At 49.3% G+C, this 16,335-nt stretch overlaps 1 protein-coding gene across 2 annotated transcripts in view; it reads right to left on the bottom strand.

Annotated features, from left to right (window-relative positions):
• Window positions 1-6,101: 6,101 nt before the first annotated feature.
• Window positions 6,102-16,335, bottom strand: part of LOC145361646 (cytochrome P450 2J2-like) — a 41,010-nt gene continuing 30,776 nt past the window's right edge. The window contains exons 7-11 of one of the 2 annotated variants that reach the window (XM_080217525.1): window positions 16,030-16,203; window positions 14,795-14,936; window positions 13,083-13,270; window positions 11,201-11,342; window positions 6,102-6,969 (exon numbers count right to left, since the gene is read on the bottom strand). In XM_080217525.1, coding sequence (XP_080073651.1) covers window positions 6,770-6,969; window positions 11,201-11,342; window positions 13,083-13,270; window positions 14,795-14,936; window positions 16,030-16,203 — 846 coding nt within the window. In that variant the 3' untranslated portion in view covers window positions 6,102-6,769. The remainder of the gene's footprint in view (window positions 6,970-11,200; window positions 11,343-13,082; window positions 13,271-14,794; window positions 14,937-16,029; window positions 16,204-16,335) is intronic. The other variant, XM_080217526.1, reaches the window with a different exon arrangement.

Below are 16,335 nucleotides of genomic sequence, written 5' to 3'. Positions count from 1 at the left end.
GATTTCAGCGCTGGTAATCATAGCATCGCTAAAAGGAGGCCATTTGGCCCATCGAGTCCATACCGGCCACAATCCCACCCAGGCCCTCTTCCCCTAACCCCACATACCTACCCTGCTAATCCCCCTGACACTAAGGGGCAATTTAGCATGGCCAATCCACCTAACCTGCACATCTTTGGATTGTGGGAGGAAACCGGAGGAAACCCACGCAGGCACGGGGAGAATGTGCAAACTGCGCACTGACAGTGGCCCAAGACCAGATTTGAAGCCTGGTCTGTGCTACGAGGCAGCAGTGCCAACCACTGTGCCATCTTGCTGCCCTAATGTCATTGAATATGAAGGGGAAATGGTTAGATATTCTGTTGTTGGAGATAGTCATTGCCTGATAATTGTGTGGCGTGACTGTTACTTGCCTCTTGTCAGCCCGAGCCTGGATTTAAAACAAAAATCCATCCATGGGACACGGGCGTTGCTGGCTGGCCAACATTTATTGCCCATCCCTAGTTGCCCTTCAACTAATCGGCTTGCTGGGCCATTTCGTAGGGTGGCTGAGAGTCAACCACATTGCTGTGGCTCTGAAGTCACAAGTAGGCCAGACCGGGTAAGGACGGCAGATTTCCTTCCCTAAAGGAACATTAGTGAACCAGATGGGTCTTTCCAACAATGGACTGGTGGTGTTGAGATGGCGGCGAAGGCTCGCTGGGCTGAAGGGCCTGTTTCCCGGGCTGTTTTTGTTCTTTGTTTCATAGAACATAGAAAAACTACAGCACAAACAGGCCCTTTGGCCCACAAGTTGCACCGATGATACCCATACCTACTAGGCTTACCTATAATCCACAATTCTATTAAGTCCCATGGTCATCAGTAGATTCTTAATTCCAAATTTTTAAAATTGAATTCAAATTCTACCTTCTGTCATAACTGATGGTGGGGTGTCCAATTCAGGGCTTGGTCTGGGTGTTTAAAGTAGTTACACTGATGTTAGAAGTTCTTTTACTCCTTCAAATTCGTTAAGACTACAATGAGGCAGCACGGTGGCACAGTGGTTAGCACTGCTTCTTCACAGCACCAGGGACCCGGGTTCAATTCCCAGCTTGAGTCATTGTCTAGGTGGAGTTTGCACATTCTCCCCGTATCTGCGTGGGTTTCCTCCGGGTGCTCCAGTTTCCTCCCATAGCCTGAAAGATGTGTGGGTTTGGTGGATTGGCCATGCTAAATTGTCCCTTAGTGTCCAAAGATGTGTCGGTTAGGTGGATTGGCCATGCTAAATTTTCCCTTCGTGTCCAAAGGTGTGCAGGTTAGGTGGATTGGCCATGCTAAATTGTCCCTTATTGTCCAAAACTGTGCAGGTTAGGTGGATTGGCCATGCTAAATTGTCCCTTAGTGTCCAAAGATGTGCAGGTTAGGTGGAATGGCCATGCTAAATTGTCCCTTAGTGTCCAAAGAAATGCAGGTTAGGTGGAATGGCCATGCTAAATTGTCCCTTAGTGTCCAAAGAAATGCAGGTTAGGTGGAATGGCCATGCTAAATTGTCCCTTAGTGTCCAAAGAAATGCAGGTTAGGTGGATTGGCCATGTTATATTACTCCTTAGCATTAAGGGGGACTAGCTAGGATAAATACATAGAATTACAGAGATAGGGCCTGGATAGGATTGTTGTTGATGCAGGCTCGATGGGCTGAATGGCCTCCTTCTGCACTGTAGCGATTCTAGGATTCTATGATGTTAGTGGTTTAAAATTGCTTTGTCATGTGGTTCCCAGTCCAGCACAATCGTCCAGGGTAAGTTTGCCTTCTAGACAATTGCCGGTACCCATTTCCCAGGGAATTCTCGTGAGGGATTCCCCGCGTGTCTCACTCCAGTCCCTGTAGCTTCACACCACCCTGAGACTTTTCAATTGTTTCTGCTGTGAGACACCAGTACACAATTCCCTGTTCTGAAACAGTAACTGCAGCAGGCATGACCTCATCGAATTTCTCCACAAAACACAACCAGCGAAGCACTTCACCGATCCCTTATCGAGCAGGAGAAGGAGGGAAAGGGACAGGTGATGTACCGAGCACAGGCTGATCGGAGCCGTGTGCTCTTTCCTTTGGGATTGCTGTGCCCGGCTTTGCAAAGTGACCATCCTGAGGAACAAGACTGACTGTGAACCAGGATCTTACAAAAAAAAACTGTATTTTGTTTCATCTTTCATGAGCTTTTAAGAAGTCACATAAGCCTATCCTCTTATTCTATTGTGTGTGTGTGTGCATGTCTGTGTGTGTGTGTGCATGTCTGTGTGTGTGTGTGCGCATGTCTGTGTGCCTCTGTGTGTGTGTGTGTGCACATGACTGTGTGGGTGCACCTGTGTGTGTATGTGCATGCATGTGTACGTCTGCATGCATGTCTCTGTATGCATTTGTGTGTGATGTGTGCATGTGCATGTACGTGTGTGTATGCACACATGTGTGCATGCATGTGTGTACATGTACACATGCATGCACGTGTGTCCGTGTGTACACGTGTGTGTGTGCACGCATGTGTGTTTATATATGTGTGTCCAAACATTCCCAAACAAATATACTGTCACGTATTGCTTCATATGTCAGAAAGATGAATGAAATGTTGAGTAGCTCAGGGCAGGATTTTGTCTTTCCCCCGCCCTCATTCCGAGGATTGGCCGCAATATGAACAATCTTTCTCCTCTGATTTTTGACCCAGAGAGAGGCTGGTGTACGTGGTGACGTTATCCATCCATCCATCCCGTCCCGGTGCCCCTCTGTACACGCTTTCCTCGCATTCCTTCTTTGTTCCAAACCCTCCCCTCCTGTTCACATCACCAGAGGGAATTCTCCCATTCCCGCCTTCCACTGGAATTGTAGTGAGTGATGGGGGGAGGGGGGCATGGACCAGGCAAAAGTCTATTGATCTCGGTGGGAGGGGGTATTTTACAGTTTTGGGGTGAGCGCAGCCGGGATATTCTGCCCCGTGTCTCCAAACTATGTGTAAGCTATGTGGGGCGGCACGGTAACACAGTGGTTAGCACTGCTGCTTCACAGCTCCAGGGACCCGGGTTCGATTCCCGGCTCGGGTCACTGTCTGTGTGGAGTTTGCACATTCTCCTCGTGTCTGCGTGGGTTTCCTCCGGGTGCTCCGGTTTCCTCCCACAATCCAAAGATGTGCAGGTTAGGTTGAGTGGCCGTGCTAAAATTGCCGCTTAGTGTTCTGAGATGTATAGGTTAGAGAGATTAGTGGGTAAATATGTAGGGAAATGGGGGTAGGGCCAGGATGGGATTGTGGTCAGTGCAGACTTGATGGGCCAAAGGGCCTCTTTGTGCACTGTAGGGTTTCTATGATTTGATGAAGCTTCCTCAATAACACTGCCTCAAACCTCCCAACACCAGCTCCCTCCAGCAGCAACTCATTGTGGAAGACTGGAGGATATTGCCCAACAAGGGGGATACACACGGTGGGTCGTGCGAGGGCTGCTCTTGGATGTTGCTTTGAGAGTTTGCCTCGTGCTTCATGTCGTTAGTGTACGCTTAAACTGGACCATCTGACAGGCAACATGACAGCTCAGTGACTATCACTGTTTGCTGTGCAGATACATGGATTTGGGCCGGTGTCTGTGGGAGTTTGCACATTCTCCCCGTGCTTGCGTGGGTTTTCTCCGGGTGCTCCGGTTTCCTCCCACACCCCAAAAAACGTGCTCTAAGGCTGATTGGTGTAACAAATTGTCCCTAAATTAGGCATCCCTCAATCTGGTTATAATTCATTTCTTGTGGAGTCCAGTTGGCGTAGACACAGGTCATAGGGAGAAGAGGGGACTCACAATGTTAAAATGGCGGCACAGGCTCGTTGGGCCGAATGGCCTGTTTCCCGTGCTGTGTTGTTCTTTGTTCTTTGATATTCTTGCCTGAGTTTTGGATCTTTGGGTTAATTCAATGAAGCTTAAAATCTGGCTTCCCATGGGTGGCACAGTGGCACCGCTGCCTCACTGCGCCAGCGATCAACCCCCAGCTTGGGTCACCGTCTGCGTGGAGTTTGCACATTCTCCCCGTGTCTGCTTGGGTTTCCTCCGGGTGCTCCGGTTTCTTCCCGCATTCCGAAAGGCGTGCTGGTTAGGTGTTAAAATTCTCCCTCAGTGTACCCGGAACTGTTGTGGGTGGGGAGGGGGGGGATGGCGGGGTGGTGGTTTTCACAGTAACTTCATTGCAGTGTTAATGTCAGCATGACAATAATAATAAATACACTTTTAAATGATTCCTGAATCAGTTTTGGAGAAAAATATGCTCACAGGATAGGGTGAAGGAGGGGAGGGGTAGCCTAGTGTGGAGCACTTATGTGTGATTCTGTGCCATGCATTCTGTGTAAGGTTTTTCTCTATTTTTCATGAGATGTGGGCGTCACTGGCTGGATCAACATTTTTTGCCCTTCCTTGAGGGCATTTAAGAGTCAACCACATTGCTGTGGCTCTGGAGTCACATGTAGGCCAGACCGGGTAAGGATGGCAGATTTCCTTCCCTAAAGGACATTAGCGAACAAAGAACAACACAGCACAGGAAACAGGCCCTTCGGCCCAACACGCCCACGCCGCCATCTTAACATTCAGTGAGTGCCCTCTTCTACCTATGACCTTTGTCTACGCCTACTGGACTCCACAATAAAGGTGTGCAAATTTAGAGAATTTTAACCAGATTGAGGGACACCTAATTTAGGGACAATTTGTTACACCAATCAGCCTAAGAGCACGTTTTTTGAGGTGTGGGAGGAAACTGGAGCACCTGGAGAAAACCCACGCAAGCACGGGGAGAATGTGCAAACTCCCACAGACACCGGCCCCAATCCATGTATCTGCCCAGCAAACAGTGATAGTCACTGAGCTGTCGCGTTGCCCGTCAGATGGCCCAGTTTAAGCGTACACTAACAACGTGAAGCACGAGGCAACTCTCGAAGCAACATCCAAGAGCAGGCCTCGTACGGCCCACCGCGTGTACGCCCCTTGTTGGACAACAAGGCAGATCGAATCTCCTGTGGATGTAAAAAATAGTTTGCTTCAATTGTGTATTTCCCCCTTATATTCCAGAACCAAGACCATAACGTGCGCTGTACAGTACAGTGCATCCATTAGCACCAGCCTGCTCTTCCAGAGTTATCCACCCTTTAAAACTTTTAGACATGGCCTAAGCATTTAACACTTCATAATATTCCACGATGCCAAGCATCAGATCAGTAGACATTCTAGTGAGAAGCTTCGGACAGGATTTTCCGACAATGGTTTCATGCAGCTTCTTAATTCCAGATTTTTCAAAAAATTCAAATTCTACCGTCTGCCGTGTCAGGATTCGAACCCGGGTCCCCAGATTATCAGCTGAGTTTCAGGATTGATAATCCAACGATAACACCACCAGCCTCCTGCACGGGCATCGCTGGCTGGCCAGCATTTATTGCCCATCCCTAATTTCCCTTGAACTGAGTGGCTGGTGACAGGGGACGGCTGAGAGTCAACCATATAGCTCTGGAGTCACAGGTAGGCCAGACCAGGTAAGGACGGCAGATTTCCTTCCCTGAAGGAACATTGGTGAACCAGGTAGGTTTTTGTGACAATAGTTTCATGGTTATTAGTAGATACTTAATGCCAGATTTTTTTTATTGAATTCAAATTTCACCATCTGCCACGTGGGGATTCGAACTCCAGGTCCTCAGAGCATTACCTGGATCTCCGGATTACAAGCCCAGTGACAATGCCACCACTGCCTTCCCTCTATGTAATACTTCCGCATATACCTGAGTCCAACATTTCAAGAACCTTACTGTTTGTGATGGATGGATGGAGTCGCTGTCCTATTAATAAAATGCTACCCTGACGAGGATGCACGTAAACCACAACATCACATGACCCTGTCAATCACTCCAAAGCGAAATCCTAGGGGAACTGAAGTAAACAAAAATCCATCAGTTCGACTTAACACAACCACTTGCAAGGTTGAACTGAGTAATTTACTGCTCTCCCAGCATCTGAGCTGCATTCCTGCCAGACAAACTGACTGGCTGCAGAGAAAAACTGAACCTGAAAACATTCTCCTGAAACACAACACACTATATGTTTATCGTTTGCGGGCTTTAATCACACAATACACAACTATGTTAATCGTATGCTAATGTGCCATCTGACACCAGCAATCGGCCCAGTGGCAAGCATTGCTGTCGCGCGGCGCCATGGATCAGGGTTCAATTCTGCCCTCAGGTGACTTTCTGTGTGGAGCTTGCACACTCTCCTCGTGTCTGCATGGATTTCCGCTGGGTGCTTTGGTTTCCTCCCACGGTCCAAAGAAGCTTCTGATAGGTTGATTGGCCATGCTAAATTGCCCCTGAATATCTAACGATGTGTAGGTTAGGTGGACTGGCCATGATAAATGGCCTCTTATTCTCCCAAGATGTGTACGTTAGGTGGATTGGCCATGCTAAATTGCCCCCTAGTATCCAAAGACGTGTAGGTTAGGTGGATTGGCCATGTAAAATTGACACTTAATGTAAAAAGATGTGCAAATTAGGTTGATGGGCCATGCTAAATTGCCCCATTTGTGTAAAAAGGTGTGCAGGCTAAGTTGATTCCATGCTAAGTTGCTCCATTAGTGTAAAAAGATACGTAAATTAGGGGGATCAGCCGAGGTAAATGCCTGGGTTACGGGGATAGGATAGCGCGATAAGCCTGGGTAAGATGCTCCTTTGAAGAGTCAGTGCAGACTCAATGGGCCAAATGGCCTGTTGATATTCTATGGTTGAGGTCACGGTTGATCGTCTGACGCCTTCCTGCACCTTATTCCCACCTTGTACGGCCTTGGGGTGAGAGTTCCTCTGTATTCAGCTTGCAGGTTTGGAGACGAGGTTTTGTCAGGCCAGTAAAACTCAAAATTCTGAAGGAGAGATGTGAAAAACAGAAAGAGCTCCATCTTGGCCAGTTTTTCTCCTGGGCACGCTCGCAGACCTAGGGAATTCAACATGAATGAGTCGAGATGAAAAATAAGTCTCGCTCGAATCAGTCCGGGATGGTTTACGTTTACTGTAAATGGGAGAAACCGGGGGAACATTAACGTGCAGAGGGATCTGGGCGTCAGGTCCACAGTTCCCTAAAAGTGGCAACGCAAGTGACCAAGGTGATTCAGAAAGCATATGGCATGCTTACCTCCATCAGCCGGGGCACTGAGTACAAGAGTTGGGAAATCACGTTGCAGCTATATAAAACCTTGCATTTGGAGCATTGCATGTAGTTCTGGTCACCACACTACCAGAAGGACGTGGAAGCTTTGGAGAGAGCGCAAAGAAGGGTTCACCGGGATGTTGCCTGGTCTCGAGGGTACAAGGAGAGGTTGAATAAACCAGGATTGTTTTGACTGGAAAGACAAGGAGACCTGATCGAGGTCGACTAAATGATCAGAGGCAGGGTGGATAGTCAGAGGCTTTTCCCCCAGGGCAGAAGTGTCAATTACAAGGTGCTGAAAGTGAACGGCGGAAAGTTTAAAGGAGACGGGGGAAATTTAAGGGGGAAATTTTTCACGCAGGGAGTGCCTGGAATGTGCTGCCAGAGGAGGTGGTGGAATCAGACACATTAGCAACATTTAAGAGGCACCTGGTTGGGTACAAGAATAGGGAGGGAATAGAGGGATACGGACTGAGTAAGGGCAGAAGGTTTTGTTTTAGCCTAGCTAGGGCATCATGGTCGACACAGGTTTGGTGGGCCGAAGGGCCTGTTCCTGTGCTGTACGTTTCTTTATTCTGTATTATCAATAAAACACTATGCAGTGTACATGTTCACTGTCACAGCATAGGGCAGCACGGTGGTGAGCACTGCTGCCTCAGAGCCCCGGGGACCCAGGTTCAATTCCATGCCTGGGTCACTCTGGAGTTTGCACATCCTCCCCGTGTCTGCGTGGGTTTCCTCCGGGTGCTCCGGTTTCCTTCCACACTCCGAAAGACACGCTGGTTCGGTGCTAAATTCTCCCTCAGTGTTACCTGAACAGGTGCCGGAGTGTGGTGACTAGGGGATTTTCACAGTAACTCCATTGCAGCATTAATGCAAGATTGATTGTGACACTAATAAATGCAAAAAAAACTTTACTTCCACCTTTTGTAGCTACTCCCACCTCTCGCCCAGTCTCAGATCAACTACAATGAAAACCTTACTCGTGCCTTTTTTACCACATGGCTATCTCGATTTAAAAATTGTTACGTTATTTTTTATTGGTAGAGGGATTGAGTTTCGGAGCCGTGAGATCATGTTGCAGCTGTACAAAACTCTGGTGTGGCCACACTTGGAGTATTACGTACAGTTTTGGTTGCCGCATTATAAGAAAGATGTGGAGGCATTGGAAAGGGTGCAGAGGAGGTTTACCACGATGTTGCCTGGTATGGTGGGAAGGTCTTACGAGGAAAGGCTGAGGGACTTGAGGTTATTTTGGTTAGAGAGAAGAAGGTTAAGAGGTGACCTAATTGAGGCATACAAGATGATCAGAGGATTAGATAGGGTGGACAGTGAGAGCCTTTTTCCTCAGATGGTGATGGCTAACACAAGGGGACATAGCTTTAAATTGAGGGGTGATAAATATAGGACGGATGTCAGAGGTAGGTTCTTTACTCAGAGGGTAGTAAGGGTGTGGAATGCCCTGCCTGCAGCAGTTGTGGACTTGCCAACTTTAAGGGCGTTCAAATGGTCAGTGGATTGGCGAACGCATAATATTGGAATAGTTTAGGTTAGAGGGTCATTAGATTGGTTCCACTGGTCGGCGCAACATCGAGGGCCGAAGGGCCTGTACTGCGCTGTAATGTTCTATGTTCTCGCACAGGAAACGAACGCCAGTCTCTGACCAAAAAGAAACCTAAAGGTTTACAGATAGCAGAGGGAATCGACGAGGAGGTGACTAGGTGTGTAGATGGGGGTGGTGCAGTTGATGTAGTCTACAAGGACTTCAGTAAGGCTTTTGACAAAGTCCCGTATGAGACCAAGAAGGCAAGAGCCTCTGGGATCATAGAATTTATAGAGCAGAGAGAGGCCATTTGGCCCATTGAGAGGGGGGAGATACAAAAGGGTCCAGAGGGGCGATTTTTTCACCCAGAGGGCGGTGAGTGTCTGGAACAAGCTGCCAGAGGTACTGGTAGAAGCGGGTACAATTTTGTCTTTTAAAACACATTTAGATAGTTACATGGCAGCACGGTAGCGCAGTGGTTAGCGCTGCTGCTTCACAGCTCCAGGGACCTGGGTTCGATTCCCAGCTCGGAGTCTGTTGGAGTTTGCATGTCCTCCTCGTGTCTGCGTGGGTTTCCTCCGGGTGTTCCGGTTTCTTCCCACAGTCCAAAGATGTGCGGGTTAGGCTGATTGGCCGTGCTAAAAATTGCCCCTTAGTGTCCTGAGGTGCTTGAGATTAGAGGGATTAGTCTGTAAAATATGTAGGGATATGGGGGCAGGGCATAGGTGGGATTGTGGTTGGTGCAGACTTGATGGGCCGAAGGGCCTCTCTGCACTGTAGGGATTCTATGGTTCTATTGTATGGGTATAGAGGGATATGGTCCAAACGCGGGCAATTGGAATTAGCTTAGGGGTTTGTAAAAAAAAAGGTGGCACTGCTGAGTTGGGTCTCAGGGCCTGTTTCCATGCTGTAAACCCCGATGACTCTATGACTCTATGAGTCTGCACCAACCAGCGTGGTCGCTACCGTGCTGCCATGTAACTATCTAAATGCGTTTTAAGAGACAAAATTGTACCCATGTCTACCAGTACCTCTGGCAGCTTGTTCCAGACACTCACCGCCCTCTGGGTGAAAAAAATTGCCTCTCTGGACCCTTTTGTATCTCCCCCCTCTCAATGGGCCCCATCCCATATACTTACCCTCACCAGCCCCCTTAACACAAAGGGACAACTTAGCATGGCCAATCCACCCAACCCGCTCATCTTTGGACTGTGGGAGGAAACCGGAGCACCCGGAGGAAACCCAAGCAGACACGGGGAGAATGTGCAAACTCCGCACAGACGGTGACCCGAGGTGGGAATCGAATCCAGGTCCCTGGTGCTGTGAGGCAGTGGTGCCAACCACTTGTGTCACCGTGCCCGCCCTAAATGCAGGTCAACGTGGGCAATTGGATCCAAAATAGTCTTAGCAGGAGGGTGAGGGTGAACGGTTGTTTTTGGCACCGGAAGCCTAAACCCTGTGATGTTGGGATCGGTGCTGGGAGCCTTGTTATTTATAACGTTCACTAATGATCTAGGTGTGGCTGTGAGGGGTAGAATCAGTAAGTTTGGAGATGATACGGAAATCGTGAGGAGGAAAGCTTTGGATTACAGGGTGACGTAGATGGGCTGCGCAGATTGGCAGAACAGCGGCAAATGGCATTGAACCCTGAAAAGGATGAGGTGATGCATTTTGGGAGGGCTGACAAGACAGGGGAAATCTCATGGAAACTTACAGATTAATAAAAGGGCCTAGGTAGAGTGGACGTGGGGAAGCTGTTTCCATTAGTGAGAGAGACTGAGGATCCAAGGGGCACAGCCTCAGAGGCTACAGAGAGAAGGCAGATAGGAAGGAGCTCTCCCCTTAATAAAGGGGTCAAAAGTTGAGATTTAGGGTAAGGGGCAGGGGATTTGGGGAAAAGCTCTTTGGAACTCGCTGCCTGAGAGGGTGGGAGAGGCGGGAATCCCTCACAACATTTAAGGAGCATTTAGATGAACACTTGGAACACCTACAAGGCCACAGAGCAAGTGCTGGAAAATGGGACTCGGATTGGTGTTTGATGGCCAGCACAGAAAAAAATGGGCCGAAGGGCCTCTTTGTGAGCTGGAAAACTCTTTGGGGGGGCAGGGAGTTTTACTGTCCCGCCAGCCCCAGGAATCGTAGCGGGTGGGGAGGGGGCCAAACTCTCTTGACCTCAGGCGGGATTTGCCAGTTTTGGGACAGGCGTGGCTGGAAAATCAGGACTCTTAGGGGTGGAATTTCCCAGCCATTAACGTGGCAGGATTCTCCAGTCCCGCCGTGCAGGGAGGAGAGAGTTGGCTGAGTGCCAAATTCTCCCTTGCAGCGGCGGAACGGGCGGTGAGATCACAACCAACGACTTTACGCCAATCGGGAGAAGGAATTTTGGATGAACGGGACTCCGTGCCTGTTCCTCGGTCGAGGGGGTGACATTAAACGGACTGACCGTCAACCGGGATCCTGAAAGAATCGACTCACCCACGGAAAATGGAATGAACGCTTCCGGCTTGGAGAATTCCCCATTTTCGTTCAGGAAATTCTCTGGATTAAATTGTTTGGGGTCCTTCCACTGTTTCTTGTCGGACAGCACCGATAGCATGTTCACTATGACGGAAGTTCCCTGGAGAGACAACAGGTCGAGATACCTCGCGTTATTGAGCTGTAGGGTGGCTGTCATCATTTCTCCCAGAGGATACGGAACCCGAAGAGAGGCAACGGTTATGATATCGCGAGCGAGGGAGGGAGATGAGGCGGGCAGCAGTTCCGTAAAGTTTTCTCGTCACAAGTAAGGCCCGTGTTAACTCTGCAATGAAGTTACTGTGAAAATCCCCCTGGTCTCCACACCTTGGGAGAATTTAACAAGACCAATGCGTCTAACCAGCACGTCTTTTGGATTAAAGATCGAAGAAGAACACAGCACAGGAAACAGGCCCTTGGGCCCAATGAGCCCGCGCTGCCATTTTAACATTATGAGCGCCCTCCTCCACCCATGACCTTTGTCTACGCCGATTGGGGAAGATTGGGGGAAGACTAATTTAGGGACAATTTGTTACACCGATCAGCCTAAGAGCACGTTTTTTGGGGGTGTGGGAGGAAACGGGAATACCCGGAGAAAACCCATGCAAGCACGGGGAGAATGTGCCAACTCCCACAGACACAGCACCCAGAGGAAATGTGCAAACTCTGCACGGACCCAAGAACAAAGAACAACACAGCACAGGAAACAGGCCCTTTGGCCCTACAAGCCCGCGCCGCCCATTTTAACACTCAGTGAGTGCCTCATTCCAATCCTTCTTCCACCTACGTCTACATCTCATGGACTCCACAATAAAGGGAGTGCAACTTTAGAGAATTATATGGGCACCAGATTAAGGGAGATCCAATTTAGGGCCAATTTATTAACACCAATCAGCCTAAAAGAACGTTTTTGGGGTGTGGGAGGAAACCGGAGCACCTGGAGAAAACCCACGCAAGCACAGGGAGAATGTGCAAACTCCCACAGACACCGACCCAAGCCAGAGATCTGACCCGGGTCCCTGTAACTGCACAGCAGACACTGATAGTCACAGAGCTGTCGTGTTGCCCATCAAGGTGGGAATTGAACCTGGGTCCGTGGTGTTGTGAGACAGCAGTGCTAACCACTGGGCCACCGCACATGAAGGGAGACAAAATCAGCTAGGATTGTATTCATTGAAGAGTGAGAGGGGATCTCATAGAAATGTATAAAATTCTAACAGGATTAGCCAGGGGAGATTCAGAAAGGATGTTCCTGGTGGTGGGGGAGTCCAGAATTTCCTACAGCGGGGCAGCCAGGATTGTAGGCAGTTCTCCACACGTAGCCTTGCCTGTGTCTTGTACAGTTAGAATCATAGAACCCAGTGCAGAAAGAGGCCCTTCGGCCCATCGAGTCTGCACGAAACACAATCCCACCCAGGCCCTACCCCCATATCCCTACATATTATACCCACTAATCCACGCATCCCTGGACACTAAGGGGCAATTTCGTAGCCAATCAACCTAACCCGCACAGCTTTGGACTGTGGGAGGAAACTGGAGTACCCGGAGGAAAGCCATGAGGGCAACGGGTGGCACAGTAGCACAGTGGTGAGCACTGCTGTTTCACAGCTCCAGGGTCCTGGGTTCGATTCCCGGCTCGGGTCACTGTTTGTGTGGAGTTTGCACATTCTCCTCATGCCTGTGTGGGTCTCCTCCGGGTGCTCCGGTTTCCTCCCACAGTCCAAAGATGTACGGGTTAGACCCACAAGGGTCCGAAAGCAGAAGTCTTCATTGATCTCGGATGGGAATTTTTGGTCTCACTCAAGTAGGGAAATAGAAACACAGGGTTAAAAAACAGAGTCACCTTTTTGATTGTGTAACCCCTCAAGATGGTGTCCTGTGTCGTCGTGTGGCCAACTGACAGCGGGACAATATTCCCAAATCTTTGCACCTCGTGGACAACAGCGTTGACGTACGGCATGTTGGGGACGTCTTCCATGGAGGGGGTTCGAGACCAGCCGACAACCTCGTCAATGTCCTTCTGACATCTTTCTGTAAAGAGAGGGTTAAAAAAAAATCTGAAGGGATAACAGCTGAGGCCTGGCCCTCGAGCTGCCTTTCAAAGTATCGATGGGCCGAAGAGCCTCTACTGTTCCAGGTAATTCGATGATAATTAATGCATTCTGTCAGGATATTAAATAAAAACAGAATTCCCCAGGCACACCCCTTGTTAAGTCCATATACTCAGGTCCTGCAGATTAGGTGGATTGGCCACACTGAATTGCCCCTTAGTGTCCCAAGTTGTGTAGGTTAGGTGGATTGGCCATGCTAAATTGTCCCTTAGTGTCCCATGATGTGCAGAGTAGGTGGATTGGCCATGCAATTTGCCCCTTAGTGTCCCAAGATGTGCAGGTTAGGTGGATTGGCCATGCTAAATTGCCCCTTAGTGTCCAAAGATGTGTAGGTTAGGTGGATTGGCCTTGCTAAATTGCCCCTTAGTGTTCAAAGATGTGTAGGTTAGGTGGATTGGCCTTGCTAAATTGGCCCTTAGTGTTCAAAGATGTGCAGGTTAGGTGGATTGGCCATGCAATTTGCCCATTAGTGTCCCAAGATGTGCAGGTTAGGTGGATTGGCCATGCAATTTGCCCCTTAGTGTCCCAAGATGTGCAGGTTAGGTGGATTGGCCATGCTAAATTGCCCCCTAGTGTTCAAAGATGTGTAGGTTAGGTGGATCGGCCATGCTAAATTGTCCCTTGGTGTTCAAAGAAGTGCAGAGTAGGTGGATTGGCCATGCTAAATTGTCCCTTGGAGTTCAAAGATGTGCAGGTTAGGTGGATTGGCCATGCTAAATTGTCCCTTAGTGTCCAAAGATGTGCAGGTTAGGTGGATTGGCCATGCTAAATTGTCCCTTGGTGTCCAAAGATGTGCAGGTTAGGTGGATTGGCCATGCTAAATTGTCCCTTGGTGTTCAAAGATGTGCAGGTTAGGTGGATTGGCCATACTAAATTGCCCCTTAGTGTCCTAAGATGTATAAGTTATGGGTAAATATGTAGGTTTAAAGGGATAGGTGGTGGGTGGGCCTGTGTAAGATGCTCTTTCGGAGAGTCAGTGAACACCCAATTGGCTGAACAGCCTCCTTCTGCACTGTAGGTGTTTTATGATGCTATGGACGGAATTCTCTCATCCTGCCTGCAATGGGAATCGTAGCAGGATTTTGCAGTCTTGGGGTGAACGCAGCCAGAAACTCCTACCCATGTATTGTAAGCATGCGGGCCCAGTAAGGGTGGGGAGGGGGCGGGGGTGCCATTCAGCTTGTACCTGTTACAGCTCTTTGAAAATTGGACGCTGGAATTCTCAGACCTCGTCCGCCGCTGGGATTCTCCAGTCCCACTGCGGTGAATGGAGTTTTGGCTGAGCGTCAAATTCTCCGTTCTCGCTGGCAGCGGGGACTGGAATGGGCATGATTGGTGAATCCCAGCGGCGCGGAGCCTTTGAGAATTCGGAAACACATTCAATGGTTGTACCTCGAATCGCAGGACGTCTGGTGGTACAGGAGGCCAGAGGCCTAGATTTTACCTTGTATTTCTGGATAAGCCATCATGTAGAGAATGGCCCACTGTAGAGTGGTTGCTGTGGTTTCGGTGCCAGCGCTGAACAGATCATTAATGTTTTGGAGCAGGTTTCCTTCTGTCAAACATGAGTCAGGAGAATTCCGCTCCTGGAAAACAAAGGTCACTCCTTCAAGCATTTACGCTGGAAACCTCCGACCTCGCCTGCGACTGGGATTCTCCGATCCCCGCTGCGCTGTATGAATTCTTGGCTGAGCCGGCAGGAGGGCAGGAGCGAAAGAGATGGAAGAATTCCGGTTCTTGCTGTCAGCATTCCCAATTGCATCCCAATAGCAAACAATCATTGAGCGGGTTGGAACGTGAGTAGGAATACAGATTCACAAATGCTTACAGCAGAGGAGGCCATTTGGCCCATTGTTTTCACGCTGGTCGACAAAGATATGACTACATATATAATCATTGGACGGTAGCACAGTGGTTAGCACTGCTGCCTCACAGCGCCAGGGACTCAGGTTTGATTCCCGGCTTGACTGTGCGGAGTTTGCACATTCTCCCCGTGTCTGCGTGGGTTTCCTCCGGGTGCTCCGGTTTCCTCCCACAGTCCAAAGGTGTGCGGGTTAGGTGGATTGGCCGTGCTAAATTGCCCCTTAGGGTCGGGGGACTAGCTAGGGTAAATGCATGGGGTTATGGGGTTAGGGCCTGGGTGGGATTGTGGTCGGAAAGACTTGATGGGCCGAATGGCCTCCTTCCGCACTGTAGGATTATGATTCTATAAGATTCTTAATGGGGTTCGGCACGTGGGAGAATGTTCCCTCATGGGAGAGTTTAGACTCCGAGGGCATAATCGCGGAATCAAATAAAAATGTATTTATTTATGAGTGAGACAAGTCGGCTTACATTAACACTGCAATGAAGTTACTGCGAAAATCCCCTAGTCGTCACACTCCGGCCTCTGATTGGGTACACTGAGGGAGAATTTAGCACGGCCAATGCACCCTAACCAGCACGTCTTTCGGAGGAAGCCGGAGCACCTGGAGGAAACCCACGCAGACACGGGGAGAACGTGAAGACTCCATACAGACAGTGACCCAAACTGGGAATTGAACCTGGGTTCCTGTGAGGCAGCAGTGCTAACCACCGTGCCGCTAGCTTGTCGAGTTGAGGTTGAGTTGACTGGTAGCCTTTAGTTTGGGAATTCTAAACGGAAAGAGATTGAAGTTTAAATCCAGCCGCTGTGCTTACCTTCTCCATTTCCAGTAAGTAGGCATCAATAAAATCGCGGATCACTTCCTCATTCAGCGTGTCTTTGTGCTGACTGATAATTTCCTGAAACATGGCATTGATTAATGCCTGGTTTTGGAATACCCTCTGGTGAGGCCCAGGGACGGAGTTGATGAAGGGGATGATGAAACCCATCTGTCAGAAAGCACAAAGGGATTCCTGTGAGTGATCCTCCATCCCTGCCTTATTCACCAAGCATGGAACTGTCACCTTTAGAGACAGCTTTAACGCAAGAAGACTCTGCGTTTATACAGAGCCACTGATGAG

This window comes from Carcharhinus amblyrhynchos, chromosome 35, assembly GCF_965287045.1.
Source record: "Carcharhinus amblyrhynchos chromosome 35, sCarAmb.v2.hapA, whole genome shotgun sequence".
Taxonomy (NCBI): Eukaryota; Metazoa; Chordata; class Chondrichthyes; order Carcharhiniformes; family Carcharhinidae; genus Carcharhinus; species Carcharhinus amblyrhynchos.
Note: the sequence above shows the minus strand (reverse complement) of the source record. Positions and strands in the feature narration are given on the sequence as shown.